Source organism: Cnephaeus nilssonii (genome assembly GCF_951640355.1).
Source record: "Cnephaeus nilssonii genome assembly, chromosome: 2".
Classification (NCBI taxonomy): domain Eukaryota; kingdom Metazoa; phylum Chordata; class Mammalia; order Chiroptera; family Vespertilionidae; genus Cnephaeus; species Cnephaeus nilssonii.
This window is the reverse complement of record NC_137073.1, coordinates 100478422-100495528: the sequence shown is the minus strand read 5'-3', so window position 1 is coordinate 100495528 and position 17107 is coordinate 100478422. Positions and strand designations below refer to the sequence as shown.

The 17107-nt window shown below is 39.7% G+C and overlaps 1 protein-coding gene across 6 annotated transcripts in view; it reads right to left on the bottom strand.

The window, feature by feature from the left end:
• Positions 1 to 17107, bottom strand: part of DNAH5 (dynein axonemal heavy chain 5) — a 252301-nt gene that overhangs the window by 134184 nt on the left and 101010 nt on the right. For all 6 annotated transcript variants that reach the window (XM_079781314.1, XM_079781312.1, XM_079781311.1 and 3 more), the window contains 9 exons: positions 16322 to 16407; positions 15708 to 16029; positions 14551 to 14757; positions 9447 to 9618; positions 6883 to 7028; positions 4830 to 4995; positions 3927 to 4169; positions 1728 to 1918; positions 1543 to 1630 (listed from right to left, as the gene is read on the bottom strand). In XM_079781314.1, coding sequence (XP_079637440.1) covers positions 1543 to 1630; positions 1728 to 1918; positions 3927 to 4169; positions 4830 to 4995; positions 6883 to 7028; positions 9447 to 9618; positions 14551 to 14757; positions 15708 to 16029; positions 16322 to 16407 — 1621 coding nt within the window. The remainder of the gene's footprint in view (positions 1 to 1542; positions 1631 to 1727; positions 1919 to 3926; positions 4170 to 4829; positions 4996 to 6882; positions 7029 to 9446; positions 9619 to 14550; positions 14758 to 15707; positions 16030 to 16321; positions 16408 to 17107) is intronic.

Genomic DNA, 17107 nt, shown 5'->3' with positions numbered 1-17107 from the left:
TAAAAAATAGAAACAAGCAAAATACCCAACTGGTGAGTGAATGAATAAAATGTGACATATCCATATAAGGGAATAGAATCTACATATATATAAAAGCATAAGTGACCATTACAACCGGTCAACCATGACACGCACTGACCACTAGGGGACAGCTCAATGCAGGAGCTGCCCCCTGGTAGTCAGTGTACTCCCACAGCCAACCTCCCATGGCCAGCCAACCTCCCGTGGTCCCTCCCTGCAGCTGGCCGGCCCAAATCGGCCCCTAATGGGACTGGGCCAGACGGCCCCAATCACCTGCCAGGCTCTAGTTTACCAATAAAAAGGAATAAAGAACTGATGCATGCTGTAGAATGGATAAATCTTGAAAACACTGTGCTAAGTGAAAGAAGCCAGTCACAAAAGACGACATATTGTATGATTCTATTTATATGAAATGTCCAAAATAGGCAAATCCACAAAGACAGAAAGTAGATGAATGGTGCCACAGGCTATGGGGCAGGGGAATGGGGAGTGACTGCTAAGGGTACAGGGTTTCTTTTGGGGGTGATGAATATATTATAAAATTAGATAGTGGTGATGGTTACAAACACACTAAAAACCACTAAATTGTATGCTTTAAGGGATAAATTTTGTTATGTAAACTATATCTCAAAGCTATTATTTTTAAAAGATGTGACATTTCTTTTGTCATGACAAAAATATATATACAACTTTTCATTGAACATTTTTTCTTCTGAATTTAAGATATAATTCATAACTGAACATATTTTGAGTTTAGAAAATTCTGAATTTTCAACTATTCTTGGAAGTAAAGCAATGTTTCTACATATATAAAAGTGAAATTAACACAATAACAACATATGTTTTTTAGCTAAAATAAATAAGTAATATTGTAAGTTGTGGGTAAAGTTGTCTTGAGCTGTCTTTACCCTCCTCAGTAACAGACTGTTTTAAAGAGAAACTTGCTTCAGTTTCTTCCTCATGGTTAGTTGATTTATTGTCTCGGAACATGAGCACAAATTGAAAATTACATGGGGTCTGCTGTTTGCAGGGCTGCTTTAAAAGGAGTTTGCAGAACTAAAGACAACATTTAATATAATGAGGAACCTGCAGGTCATATGCTCCCTAATTTTACAAAATTCAAATGAAAACCATGGGATGTACAGCATGTTCACACATCATAGGATGCTGGCAAACAGGACACATAATGGGTTGAAAAATGCCTCTTTAGTATCAGGAAATGTTCACTGTGATGGTGACAAGTATCTCTTTAAACTGAGAAATTAAACCCCAGTTCTCATCATCACATTGGACCAGAAATCAATGTTGTACCCAAAACTGTAGGACACCCATTAGAGGTAAACTATTTGTAATGGTGATATTAAAAGACATGGATCTTTATATTTTATATACTTAAAATGGGATCATAGATTAATATGCCAACCTAATCTGATTTAAGAATTGCATGGAGAGAACATGCATTTTAGCACAATAAATACTAGCTTACAATGACTAGTTTAAAATAAACAAAAGAACATTTACCTTGAGGTTCGTTTTCTCCCATTTCAACATCAGAATCACTGTCTTCCTTATTCTGCAAAGCAACCATTTTTCTTTCATGCATCTTTCTCTAAAACATAAAAGTACATTTTTCAGCTCAATCTCATCTGTTAAAGATTTTATTTTATTTTATTCCGTAGGAAATAATTTCTTCATCCCATACTCACCTTGGACAACAGCTCACTGCTCCACTGTCTAACCCCCTTGGTGACATTGACGATGCACTCCACAGCTTTGTTCAGCATTTGCTGTACATCTTCCAGGGCAGGGACCATGGCAATGTTGGGAATGGCCAGAGTGATGCCTGCCCGGAAAATGGGCCGACTGTTTGGCTTCATCTGAGAAGCACTGTTACTATCTGAGTAAATGGAAAACAGGGCAAATTTAATATTTTTAACTTAAAATGGGATTTTTTTTCATTATTACCAGTGTGTGTGTGTGTGTGTGTGTGTGTGTGTGTGTGTGTGTGTGTAACTTTATATACTTATACTAGAGGCATGGTGCACGAAATTCGTGCACTGGGGCGGGGGGTGAGGGGGTGTCCCTCAGCCCAGCCTGCACCCTCTCTAATCTAGGACCCCTTGGGGGATGTCTGAATGCCGGTTTAGGCCCGATCCCTGTCGGACATCTCTCTCACAATCCAGGACTGCTGGCTCCTAACCACTCGCCTGCCTGCCTGCCTGCCTGATTGCCCCTAACTGCTACTGCCTGCCAGCCTGATCACCCCCTAACCATTCCCCTGCCAGCCTGATTGACACCTAACTGCTCCCCTGCTGGCCTGATTGCCCCCAACTGCCCTCCCCTGCCAGCCCGGTCACCCCCAACCCCTCCCCTGTTGGCCCAGTCACCCCCAACTGCCCTCCCCTGCCAGCCCAGTCGCCCCCAACCCCTCCCCTGTTGGCCCGGTCACCCCCAACTGCCCTTCACTGCCGGCCTGGTCACCCACAACTGCCCTCCCCTACAGACCTGGTTGCCTCCAACTGCCCTCCCCTGCAGGCCTGGTCCCCTTCAACTGCCCTCCCCTGCCAGCCTGGTTGCCCCCAACTTCCCTCCCCTGCAGGCTTGGTCCCCCCCCAACTGCCCTCCCCTGCCAGCCTGGTTGCCCCCAACTTCCCTCCCCTGCAGGCTTGGTCCCCCCCCAACTGCCCTTCCCTGCTGGCCTGGTTGCCCCTAACTGCCCTCCCCTGCAGGTCTGGTTGCCCCCAACTGCCCTCCCCTGCCGGCCCAGTCACCCCTAACTGCCCTCCCCTGCAGGCCTGGTCGCCCACAACTGCCCTCTCCTGCCAGCCTTCTTGTGGTGGACATCTTGTGACCACATGGGGGTGGCCATCTTGTGCGAGACATGATGGTCAATTTGCATATTACCTCTTTATTATATGGGTTAGTCGGAAATGCCCAAAATATATAAAGTTGGGAAATAAATGTGATTTAATTTTCAGCATATCAACCAACATTTGGTAAGTTCTAATACTATTCCTGTATAAAAAAAAAAAAAGAAGAACTATCCTCTATTGCAAGTGAAATAAAACATATTGAACCAGGCCACCAATCAAACAATTCTTTCAGTGTTTCCATTTTTTAGTTATTCACTTTTAATTAAATATTAAAGATGCTTTCTCTTAAATGCCAATATTCAAAATAAATAAAAAGGTTGTATGATCCTATTATTTTCCCATTTGAACTAATTACTGTTTCTCTTTTTTCACTATTTTAAATTTAAAATTTAATTTCAGAATGTCTCTAGGTTTGATGGATTTTTGTAACCCATCTGGGAAACACAACACCTGTTTCTGAATTGTGCTGAGGAAGAGCTGATTGTATTGAGAATGAGGAAACCAGCTGGAAAGTAGTAAATTGACACAAAATTAATTTTTAAAAAAATTTCTGCTTTGAAGAGCATGGCATTAATAAGATCTCTCTCACTTTATAAGACTGGCTAATCACCTAATAATTTAACAATGAAATTATCTTTCCATATATCTCCTTTTTAAAGTACTCGAGGTTTTTTTTCTTTCACTAATTCATTTTACATTTTCACCTTGTTACAAAAAGATTAAAAGTAATGCCAACTATTATGCTATTATCAAAAGCTAAACGACCTTAAGCAAATTACTTAACCTCCCTGTGCTCTGGTTTTCTGTTTTAAAATGAGGATAATGATAGTATCTACTTCAGAGAATTGTTGGGGAAATCAAAGTTCACAGTGTATAAACTTACAAGGAGACACTCAATAAATGTGGGCTTTTTAATTATTTAAATTTAACACACACACACACATACACACACACACACACACACACACACACACACGACCAGCCACTATGCCTGGCCAGCCAGCCAGTAGGAAAATTCTGTGGGATTATTACCCCGGAAGCTAATCGTGTTGGATAAATGAATTCGCTTGCGGATGGCCTCTAGTGTATTCCTTGTAACCTTCAGAAGAGCATCCATGTTTTGGTGATTGAAATGAGAGAGCAACTCGCAGGCTTCTTCCTCTAAGATCTCAGTCTCTTTCTTCTTTCTCGTGATTGTCGTCAAAGGCAGGAAGCCTGATTCAGCATTAAGGGAAGGTGTCAAGGTGTCAGAATGTCCTTCTCTTTTTGCTGTTACTAGATGATAAGACAGAGGGGGGGAAACATCTGTTGCAAGAAAATAACAATAAATTACATGCCAATTTGATAACACTTAAATGTCACACTTCTTAGAAAGTGAGGCCATCAAAGGGTAGAAAATGGAAAATGTGTCACCAGGTGGACTGACGGAGACATCTCCTCCTCAGTGTGAGGAAACATGAGATGTGAGAGACAAGAGCTATGACTTAAAAGCAAGACTGGGCCTCAGGGGCCTGGGTTCTGGTGCTCTCTCTTCCACCAACATCCAGAAAACCTTGGAGAAACAGCTTCCCATTTCTGCCTTCAGTGTTCTCATCTCTCCCACACAAGGTTTGCTCTATTGTAGATGTACTCCAGTGGAAATTCCCAAACCATAATCCATACTACTCTATTGATAAGGAGAAAAATCCCACACTCATAGCTAAATGCAAAGAGAGCTAACAAGAGCCAATACAAAATTACATGTTTATAGAATTTAACAAAAAATAATGTAATTAATGACACAGGGTCATTGCATAATTTTAGATTTGTGAACATCCTTATGAAATTGGGAGGGTGTTTACAGAAGTGTGAAATTAATTGCTATACAGGAAATGTAATTTTAGTTAACAGTAATGTCCTAGAAAAGCAAGACCCTTCCACTATCCCATCCCTTACCTGAACTTTTGTTTTTTGAATCAGCACCATTCACATTGGATACTTTTTCACTTTCTTCTTTGAATGGAACTTCCACATCTAGCAACATATTTATTAGCTCATTGACTGCTTCCTCTACTAATGAGCTTTTAAAGTGTAGTATCTGAGCACCATTTACACAAAGATCCTATAAAAGAGTTAGCATAGCATCATATTTGTTTATCTAGCTTTTGAGAGCACATCAGTAATAGTAGTAATGCCTTTAAGTTCAGCCTCCAGATGAAATTTAGGCCTCCAAAGATGCTTGGCCACACCCCTCACACTAGCCCAGACATGGCATCCTGTAAGGGAAGGTGTTAAAGACAAGGGAACCAGCCAGTCAGAAAAAGACAAATGCCAAGTGATTTCACTTATATGTGGAATCTAATGAACAAAAAAATAGAAACAGACTCATAGATAGAGAACAGACTGACAGCTAGGTGAAAAAGGGTGAAGCGATTAAAAAAAATAACAACTCATAGACCAACTCATAGACAGACAACAGCATGGTGATTAACAGAGGGAAAGCGGGTGGGGGTGATAGAAGAGGGTAACAAGGGGGTAAATGGTGATGGTAGGAGACTTGACTTTGGATGATGAACACAAAATGCAACATACAGATGATATATTATAGAATTGTACACTTGAAATCTACATAATTTATTAAACAGTGTCACCCCAATAAATTCAAAAATTTTTAATTTAATTATTTTAATTATGACCTTCCTCTAAAATGTAGAAATGTTGAACTAAGAATAAAATTCATAGGTTTATAGTTCTTATAATTCTATAAATCAAAAACAAATATATAAGTTATATACAAACAGATAAGAAACCAATAAAATTCAAGTCAACAGTATTAAATTTACTATAAGATTCATGGAGTATTCTGCTGAAACTAAAGAGTGGGTGTTAAGAGTGGAGTGGTAGAGCTGCAGATTCAATTTTATATATAAAGCCTATAGCTTCGGTTCAATAATATTAATGAAAGGAAGGCCTGCTTACATAAATTAGCTTAAAAAATTTTATTAATGCATGCCTGAAACCGAACATTGAGACATTGGTAGTTAAATGTGAAAAGGGAATCCGGAAGGCTGGTCAACCTTAATCGCTCTGAATGGTCGGAGCTATTCACTCATTGTTTAGTTGAGACATTGGTAGTTAAAGCAACTTTCACCTGTTAATCATATGTAAATTTTTGCTGATTGTCTATTATTGGAATTTCCTGCCTAAAGGATATGGGTGTATCTCAGAACCCCAATAAAAGGGATGGCAAAGGCTAGGCAGGGGTAGTCCTTCCCCTAGAGGTGGACTCCCGCCTGGCCCCCCATTTACCCAAATTAACTCTTTTCCAGTCTCTTTTCATTTTGATTGTGGCCTTCTCCAGAAACCGGACCTGAATGGGAACCCTGAAACACGCGGGATGTGAAAGGGGCTGCCACAAATGTATTTAGGCTTTGCTTGTTAGTTCAGGCTATTCAGATCCATGAATAATCAAAATGGAGGCCTTGTTTTAATACAGTAACGGGTAAAGAATCTGTAAGGGGAGAGGAGGGGAAAGTCTATGCTGAGCCATTTAGACACTGACTCCACCTTTCCCAGCAACGGCCCCAGAACCCAGAACGTGTGCCACAGAGCACCAGCTTGGGAAACGCTGCTTTACAGAAGAGTTTAAAGAAGAAATTCTGTCCAGGAACTGTTTAAAACAATTGCTTTATTAATTAATCCTAGTTTAATAGGAGCTCTTCAGCTAAAGAGCTCTATTTTTCAACAAATATGGAAAAAAAACAACACATGTGTTCCACAGCAATTTCTTTCCAACGGATCTGAAAGGAAATGACTTGTTCCTCATGTCTAAGGGATTCCCTACAGACATTCCTCTTCATTATCGTCCGAAGACTCCATATTTAAGTAATATCTACCACTGACCAATCACAGGAAGAGAAAAAAATGCAATTTGTGCTTCAAAAAATGCCCTCTATAGAAAAATGAATCACAAAACAATGTCTAATGAAAACATTAATATTCTAATAACCTTTGTCATTTGGAGAAACTCTTCACAGGTAAGCGGCTCCTCCTGGGGGAGCTGACAAAGAGGCGTGCTGCTCATTTCTTCTAGAACCGCACTGATGCGGAACTCGATCAAATCATTGACCCTGTCAACCAGCAATTCCAGGTCCTCTGTGGAAAAAATAGAAGTGAATAAGAGAGATTAAACATTTTGTTGTGTTTTGTTCTTTTTTTTTTTTTTAATCCTCACCCAAGGATATTTTTCCATTGATTTTTAGAGAGAGGGAAAGACAGAGAAATATCGATGTGAGAGAAACACATCAATTGGTTGCCTTCTGCGAGAGTCCTGACCAGGGCCCAGGGCTGGGGCGGAGCCTGCAAACGCGGTAAGTGCCCTTGACCAGAATCGAACCTGGGATCCTTCAGTCCACAGGCTGATGCTCTATCCACTGAGCCAAACCAGCTAGGGCTTGTGTTTTGTTCTTAAATCAACATTGGATTAAACTGAGGTAGTAAAACCAGGATTAAAGTCGCTCTATACCAGTTTCAGTCTTGGTTTTCTCACACTATTCTTTCTTTGGCCAGTTTTCTCATTTTCTCAGCCTACCTAACTCTGACTCAGACTTGAAGATCTGGCTCAAATGTATCTCCCTGAGGAGGCTACCTGTGAGCTACACATACTCGTGCGGCCCACTCCTCTCATATTGACATTGACCCTGAGCAGCCTTCCGTTCCTACATATACCACATGGTCTCCTCTTGTGCCTTATCTTCTGGAATGCATATTTTTCAACCTTTCATCTTCAACACTTAGCCCAGTGCCTATTCCACAGGAGGTATTCAACAGATCCTATTGAAGTGAAATTCCTTCAGTGTTTCTTTTACTGTCACTACCATAAGGTATATTTTAAGTTGTAGTAAAGTAATATTGAACACTATGTTCTATAGACAGAAAGGCCAATTCTGAAACAAATTAACAGCTTTACTTCCAAAGTAGGAATGGTGGTTAATGGATTGTCATCTATGAAGTAAATACATTTTTTCAACATTTCTCATACGGTCAATTCTCTTTTTTTTTTTTTCTGATACTACTTTCTTCTAGGAAACAAAGTTAAAATTGAATACAGAAAAATCCATGTTATATACTCATGATGTATCAGAGATGTAAACACTTCCTTAAATAAATACCTTTACTTCCCAAAGAATAAAGCCCTAAAAGTTCCAGTCATTTCTAAGCTAATTATTAAAGAGGCTACTGGAGATAGTTCTGCCTGGTAAGCTTACTCATTACTAAAAGAAAGTCAACGCTTTTATTTAAGCATGTGTGTGCTCAATAACATTCTTTACTACTTCTGATTCTTCAAAGCCTCCTCAGGGCCACCTGTGGTAAGCTGATGTCTTTGAAGAATCTGACTGACTCTTCAAAACATCTTCAAGGACTTCTGTGCCCACCTCCCCTCCCAGCGTGTCTACATCCTAATCCCCTGCAAATGTTACCAAGGGGACTTTGCAGATGTGATCAAGTTGAGGATCTTGAGATATGGAGATTGTCCTGGATTATGCAGGTGGGGCCAAGGTAGTCATAAGGGTCCTTATAAATGGGAAGTAGGAGGGTCAGAGTCAGAAAACAATGTGACTATTGAAGTAGAGAGACAGACAGAGATTTGAAGATACTAAGCTGCTGGCTTTGAGGATGGAGTGACCAGCAGCCAAAGGATGTAGGCAGCCTCTGGAACCTGGAAATTCTCTCCCTAGGTAGGCAAGGAGAATGGCAACTACCGTATTTTCAGGCGTATAAGACGATTTTTTAACCCAGGAAAATCTTAAACGCCCAGTCATCTTATACGCCGGAAAATACGGTAAGTCTTCTGGGGGAAAAACCCTTCATACCATGTTCCAAACTGTGTTCCACCGCCCACCACAGAATGTAAATAAGGTGTTACTATATTCTCCTAGAAGGCAGCCAAGGATTCTGGGAAATGCCACCAAACAGCCTACTTTTGGTGACCACTGGGCAATGGCATGTTAAAGGCTATGAGAAGTCCCACAGAAAAGAAGCCTGCCTGGCTTTGCTCAACCTCAATTTCCCAGGTTTCTCTGAGCCCAGATCCCTTCTTTGCAGCATTCCTTTACACATTCTGGGAAATGGAATATACCACCTTACATATATTTTTAAGTGTATTACATCCATCAAGAAAAAAAATGTTTGCATAAACTTTTCCCATATATCCTGCTCTTCAGCACTCCAGGCTGTCCAAATCTCCCCATCCTTCAAAATGGGGTCTGAAAATACACTAACCTATTAGTATAAAAGGCTGAATGACTCCGAAGATCCTTTAAATTCTAATGTCCAACAATAAGTATATTTTATAATATAGCTAATCTCTGGGGATAAAATTAAATAGTGAATATATGTACTTTCCAGGAAATTAATGGATTCATATATTTTGGTAAAATTCCTTGGGGAACAGCTTAAAAATAACGCTCCCCATTTCACAATTTGTATCACAATACCTGTAAGAAATTATACAAAGATGTTAAGAACTGAGCCTTTCAAATTGAGAAATAACAGCCATTTAGACAGACTTACTGATCTTAGCAAAAGCGTGTTTCAAGTATGTCTCAATGTTCAGGGATGTCCAGGTCAGTGCGGCCAGGCCGGGTTGGAGAGCCTCGTCCACTTTAGCCAAATGAGGGACCATCAGTGGCTCTATGATGGGAGGCATTTTTGACTTCACTCTCTGATATTCAGCCAGCATCATCTGCAATAAAATGGAGGTCAGATAATCAATATCTCACTTTTAATATCTATTAATATCACTTTTTTTTAATCCAAAAAGATGACTTTTACTTAGGTCTGGCTGTAGGACTCCAGTAGCTACCTGGCAGTAGAGTGCCCCAATGTAAGACTAGAACAGAAGACAAGAAATAGCTCCATAAATACACATTCCTAACCTGATAAAACACGGCTGAGGAGGCAAGAAAAAGAATTTAAGAGTAATAGTTTCTCACCCCCTACCCAGCTCAAAAAGGGAGAAAGATTTTTAGGCTCAGTGACTTTGCTAAACCAGGTGAAGTCACATTACCAGTGCCTTAGCCTGTGTATCACTAAGCTCACATAGTCAACTTTGTACGCTGGTACCCCGTGCTTCCTGCACCTCTGGGCACTTCCTATGGACCATACTCATCACCCAAAGTGTCAGGGTCTGCTCAGCCCATTGCTGGAATTGTAAGCCAAGTCCTGATGCAATACCCAAAGCTTACATGGAGTCAGGAACCAGTGTTGATATTATCAAGGGTCATAGCTTTAAGTATCATCCATATACCAAAGACAACCAATTTTTTTTTTCATTAAATTCACTGGGGTGACATTGATTAATAAAATTATATACAACCAAATTTATATCTCCAGCCCAGACCTCACTCCTGAAGTCTAGAATAATACATGGCAAGCACCTACTCAATACTTCCACTTGAAAATATAGCAGACATTTTAAGCTGAACATGTCCAAAACTGAGTCTGTTCTTCTCCAAAACGTTATCTGCCCCAAAGCATTCTCCATCTCAACTGATGCCAACTCCATCCATCCAGTTCTCGGGCCAAAACTCAGAGTCATCCTCAACTCTGCTCTTTATCTCACACCCACATGCAATCCATCAAGATATCCTGTTTGCTCCATAGTCAAAAAGAGATCCTGCATGTGACTTGCTTGCCACCGCTACCACCATCATTGACTCTCACCTAAACTATTATAATAGTCTCACTGTTTCCACTCATGCCCCCTAGAGTCTATGCTCAATTTAGCAGCAAGAGTAATCCTTTCAAAATGTAAGTTGGATCATGTCATACCTCTGTTTATATGGCCACATGGCTTCCCATCTTATTCAGGGTTATAGCTCTTACGTTGGTCTGCAAAGATCTATCCAATCTGGACTCCATTACTTCTCTGATTTCATCTCTAATCACTCCTTTCCTCTCTTACCTGCTCCTGCCCTAATGTCCTTAGCCTCAGGGCCTTTGTATCGCCCTCAAATAATTATTCAAATACCATCTTTTCAATTAGGCCTATCCTGACCTATTTAAGATCCTAAACTATAACCAAAATCTCCTGCATATTCTTTCTTCTTTGCCCTATTTTTTCCACAGCACCTATCACTTTCTGATAAGACTATATAATTTACATATTTACTAGTACAATGTTCATTGTTTATTTTCTGTCTTACTGAACTAGAATATAAGTTCTATAATAAGAAGAATTTTGTCTGCTTTGTTTAATGTGTCTGAAACAGTACTGGGCACACAGGAGATGATGAATCCTAAATCTCTAATTAATTAATTAGTTCTCATTAGAAGGAGCATTTGTGATCAGAAACTCATGGATTCAGGACCTCACTGAAGTTTACCTGTTGTTAATGTTGAACTGTACCAGTAACTTATAAAGTTGTTACCATTTTTAAATAAAAGGTACTTTTTATGATAATGTTAACATCAACAATAATTAATTATAATAAAGTAACATTAATGCACTGGTTAAATACAATTGTTTTTAAGCTCATATTTTTAATGTGCATGTTGGTGTTTTTTGTCATTAGATCAATGTTTCCCAAAGTGTTTTCCCTGAAATCCGTGCCCCAGAGATTCCATAAGAAAAACTATCTCTGGATGGACAAGTTTGGAAAGCACTATATACAATATCTCCTCTCTTGCACAGTCAACTAATATTACCAATTCTGAGAAAACTGCAAGAAGAAAGTAAGAAGCCTAGTAGAATTTATGAATGTTGTTAAAGCCAACATTTCCCACATGTGCCAAATAATCCTTTTTTAATATAATACTTTTTCATAATTTCTATATAGCCTTTCAATTTCCATAAAAGCCACTTTCGAAAAGCCTAAATTTGAAGGTTCTATTATAGCAACTACTTAGACATTTCCTGAAGCTTTTCTCCACTGCCTTCCTTTTTTTATTGTCCATCACTTATTCTATTTGGGAAGCAGTTCTTACAATCACCTTTCTGTGTCCTACCTTAATCCTTTAATCCCATGAAGTATTACTCATCCATTTTATAAATGAGAAACTAAGGCTTAGGAGGGTAAAGGAATTTGCCCAAAGATAACTGTTTGAATCCAGATCAAATTGGCTTCAGAATCTATACTTGTAGCTACGGGCTCATCTCTTTCTACTTTGAACTGCCTTCCAAGAAATAGATAAAGAATACAAGCTCTCAGCTACTTTGCATATCTGTAGAGGCCTGAAAGCTGAATTAAACATTTAGCACAATAACTCTGTGACACCTGAGATGGTTCCCCTAATCAGCCACTAGATCTGCTCTTACCAGCTACTCATGTAGGTGGGAACCTTTAACTCTTTCCACCTTCAAGAAACAATAAATATTAACCAGATGACAATGTACTTGCTCAGATTGTCATTTACAACTGAGTGTTTTAAAAACATTCTTTGACCCTCCTCTCCTCATGGGTGGGGTCTATGCCCCTCTCCTTGAATCTGGGTGGGCTTATGGAGCCCAACAGAGCATAACAAAAGTGATGCTATGAGATATTGAGGCTGCCCTAAAGATCATAAGGCTTCCTCCTTATTTACTTAACACCTGCTCTTGGAAACCTGAATTGCCATATAAGAAATTCTACTACCTGAGGCCTCCATACTGGAAGTCCACATGTAATTGGTCCAGTCCTTAGCGCCAGCTGAGCAAAGCTTCCAGCCATCCCCACCAAAGAACCAGACAAAAGAATAGGGCCATCTTAGACCTTCAAGACCGAACATCTGTCAGCTGAACTAAATAACCTTAGTGCCACACGGAACAGGAAAATCACCTTGCCAAGCCTTGCTTAAATGCTTTACCCACAAAATCATGAGATATAATGAAATGGTTGTTTTAAGCCACTACACTGCGAGGTCCTTTGCTATATGCAACAGATAACTGAAACAATTCTGTGGACAAAATTATCATCAGTGATATTATATTTTTTAATATATTTTTATTGATTTCAGAGAGGAAGGGAGAGGGAGAGAGAGAGAGAAACATCATTGATGAGAGAAAATCATTGATAATTGATAATTGATCAGCTGCCTCCTGCACGCCCCCTACTGGGGGTCAAGCCCGATACCCTGGCCTGTGCCCTGACTAGGTACCAAACCGTGACCTCCTGGTTCAGAGGTCGACGCTCAGCACTTAGCCACACACCGACTGGGCTTATAAATACTATATCTTAATAAAAAAATACTACTTTCTTTGTAAATATGTACACTGACTAGGTGATTTTCCTGACATGCAAGAAAAGTCTAAAAGGGAATCCTAACATGCTAACTAGTATGTGGTGAGCCCACATTTCAGGAATGTATGTCTGTTGCCAATATTAGCTTTTTAATATAACATGGAGGAATAAAAAACAGCGGACTCAGAGTCTGGTTTCTGGTCCCACTTCTGCCACTTATTAGCTATGAGACTTTGGCTAAGTCATTTCTGAGATACAGTTTTGCAATCTATAAAATGCTATAATAATTTTTGTCCTTACTATACATAATTTTGGAACATATCTAATGGAATAATAAACATGAAAATTGTTTAAAATGTAGAACATTATACAAATGCATGGCCTTACTGGCCTCTTATCATGTTAACCACTAAAAAATTGTAACAATGGTCCATCTTGTCAAATATTATAGCTGCTTCTCTGAGCACCACTTGTCACTGCTGACCAATGTCTCCCTCATGAAACTTTTCTTACCCTTGGCTTCCTTGACACTCAAAGGCCAATCTTTAATTTTATTGGCATATTTGGCCTCTTCTCTCAGACTTGTTAATATTGGAGCTCGTCAAGGATTGGTCTAGACCCTCTACTTTTCTTTATCTACATTCTCTTCTTTGGAGCTCTCATGGGACAATGACTTTAAATAGCAACTATATTCTGATAACTTTCAAATATATGTTGTCTTCAATTTTGACTTCTGCACTCAATTCCAGACTTACGATCTATCTGCATAGATAACACTTCCACTTTGATCTCTAAAAATCATCTTATACGTAAGGTGGCAACAAATGACTCCCTCCTGCACCCCAAATAAACTAGTTCCAGGCTTTGCCATCTCTATAAGTGGAACATCCATTCAGGACCAATGTACATTATGGAGCAAGCTGTACAGAATGTAACCTACGCAAGCAGTAGTCTACAACAGCCATACTTTAAGTAAATCCATTGAGTTGCTCACACTAAAAACAAAGAATTCACCCTTGAGATCTCCCATAACCTGCTTGTTGATATAAGTCTCTAATTCACTGATATATTACTTGGCTGACATCCTAGTTCAAGCTCCCATCATCTCCATCCTGAACTGCCTTCAAACTGGCTTCACAATGACATGCTTGTTACCATAAAATGCATTCATCATCTAGCGGTAAGAATGATTTTTATTGTAAAAGACATCATGCCTTTTTTCCTGCTCAAATTTCTCCAATGGCGTCCTGGTAGACTCAAACTTATAACCTTGGTTTGCAAGATCTGTAATGACCTGGCCTTGCCACCTCCACAGCCTCATTCCATGGCACTCTCCCCATCAGTCATTCTACTCCAGTCATCCTGGGTACTTTCTATTCCTCAAGAGTGACACATCACCTTTTTTTTCTAAAATGCAAGCTGGAGCTAGCCAGAAAGGGGGGTGGGGGGCATTATACCTTCATGTTACTGAAGTTCTTTTTGTATATATCCCGTTTCTGGAAAAGGGCAGCTGCCAGGGATGAAACCTTCAGACCCATCTGTGACATGCACTCTGTTTCTCTAAATAAGGTCAATATCTGAGGGTCAAAGTTTACAAACAATTCTCCCGTGCCTGGAGCCTTCACCAATAAAGAAGCCTCAAGTCCTATGTGAATTTCTTCAATCTGTGAGAAGAAATCAACATTATTACCATTAGAAAGTTCAATGCATACACAGAATATACAGCTCAGCCATTCCTGGGAGAGTATCATTAAGTGTTCTTCCATGGAGCTGAGCTTCTCAAATTAAAGACAATGGGGTCACTCACTCTTCTCCTAAGTTCACTTCAGAAAAGGGCCTTTAGGTCCTTGGTCATAATGTTGCACAATCAATTCAACAAAATGCATGGGTCATGATTCCCTCACACTGACATATAAGTGGATACCGCAATTAATGGTGACTTCTCAAACCATTTAGCTCCTTGATACCTTCATTTCTACTCAGTTATTTTTTTCCCTAATAAAAGTATCATAAAAACCTACTAAACTCCATTTTCAGTTATTTAGAAAAGCAATGAAGACCACTATGGAGACATCTTTATATTGGCTCAGATACCAAAAGGTGAACCAGGAAAATGAGAAACCATTTTTGAGGCCTAAAAAAGCTGAATTTTATCCTCCAAAATACAAAAAAACAAACACCTTTTTGCCAATCTACAAGGGCTGGTAGGGTTTGAAACGTAATTTTATTTACCTAGTATAGCCAAAGAAAATTTAAGACTTTGATTAACACTCATAGTAGTGTTCACTGACACATTAAGAAACCGAATGGAGGAAAAGAAGAAATCCTAATTAACCAAGTAAAAGAACCAACAAACAGGACTTTCTCCCTTAGGAGTTTGTAATTAAATAAAAATGAGTTTGTTACCTATGATTTTTTTTTTCAAAATGAATCATTATTTTTCTTCATGGACATATTACACTCTTTGATTACCTACCTATATTCAACCAAACCTGTCTTCTAAAATACCTGAAACTCAAATTTCTACAAAAATAAGACTGTTCAATGCTAGCAGAGGGCTTCCCGTTGATTGACAATGGAGACATCTTTGAAGAACATAAATGTACAGACTTACTTGTTGAAGCCACGCCCTGTGGTAGAGAACCTCAAACTCCAGGAGTACCTTGGCCACCCTGTTGTAGTCACGGATCACGGGTCTGGCTTCCGCTGTCCGAAGCACGCTTGGGTGCTGCTGGAAAAGCTGCATTGGTTGCTGAATCCTGTGGAAGAGCTGACGGGCCCACAGAATCTTCCCAGCGATGGGAGGCTGGTTTCGGGCCAGTGGAGGGTCACACTTCTGCTTTGTGTACAGCTTTGCAATCATATCAATGTCAGCCCCATAGTTTTTGAGGATACACCGGTATTTGTCATCAATACCAAGATTGGGTATATTCAATCTGAATTTTTAAAGTGAAACACTTGAATTACTGAGACAATATCTAGCAATCTCTTTTATTAAGACATTTTAAAACATATGCTGATGAAAGAAAATAAGATATTTGGCTAATTTTTAAAAAAATAGTATCAATCCATCATATTGCGATAAAGTGGTTTCTAAATACGGTGTCAATATTTAAAATATAGGAAAAAGTAGATACATTTTTTGAATTACTTGAACATTAAGTAATATAATGATAGGCAGTCACAAGGTAGAAAATTGAACTTAGAAAATTATTCTCAATTTTTTACCTTTCAAATTTCTTTAACATACTTAGAGCTTGATTTGTGTTTTGAATCTTCTCAAATGTGACATCCATGAAGTTCTGCAATTGTTTCTAAAACAGAATGAAGTCTGATTATGAACAATGAATTAGCATTGGGGAAAGTCCTATTTAGCATCAAGATAAAAGAGCTTCCCATTCTCTACAAGCACATGTAATACAGGACAAAACAGAACAGAAAACTTCATATTCACCTGGGCCTGAAAGAAAGGTAAAATGACCAAAAGCCAAAACACAGAGGGGCTACAGAGCCAGAGCAGTCCCAGGAGTTGGCCAGTGGCAGGCTCCAGAGGTACTGGGTCACATACAGGGACGGGGTTAGGCACCGAGGCTTTATCACTGTGGGCAGAGAAGTTGTGGGGTCCTAACACTCCCAACAGACCCCTGCAGAAAGCCAAGGCACTTGAAGTGCTGGCCAGCCCATGTAAGGGGGGTTTAATGACTGTCTACAAGTTGGGGAAAGCAGCAGGGGTCTTAACATCAGGCCAAGGCTGTGAATAGATAAAAGAAGCCCTTTACTTTCTCTATAAAACAGTCCGATGATGAGTATTTTCCACTTCACAGGACATGGGTCTCTTTCATAACTGCCCACCTACCACTGCAGTACAAAGGCAGCCATAGACGACCTGTGAACAATGAGGCAGGGCCGGGTTTGGCCCATGGGCATAGTTTACAGAGCCCTGTCCTAGAGCGATTGAAATTCCATGCCAGTACACACCTAGATGAGGGGTCTGAGTTACACTACACATGAGAT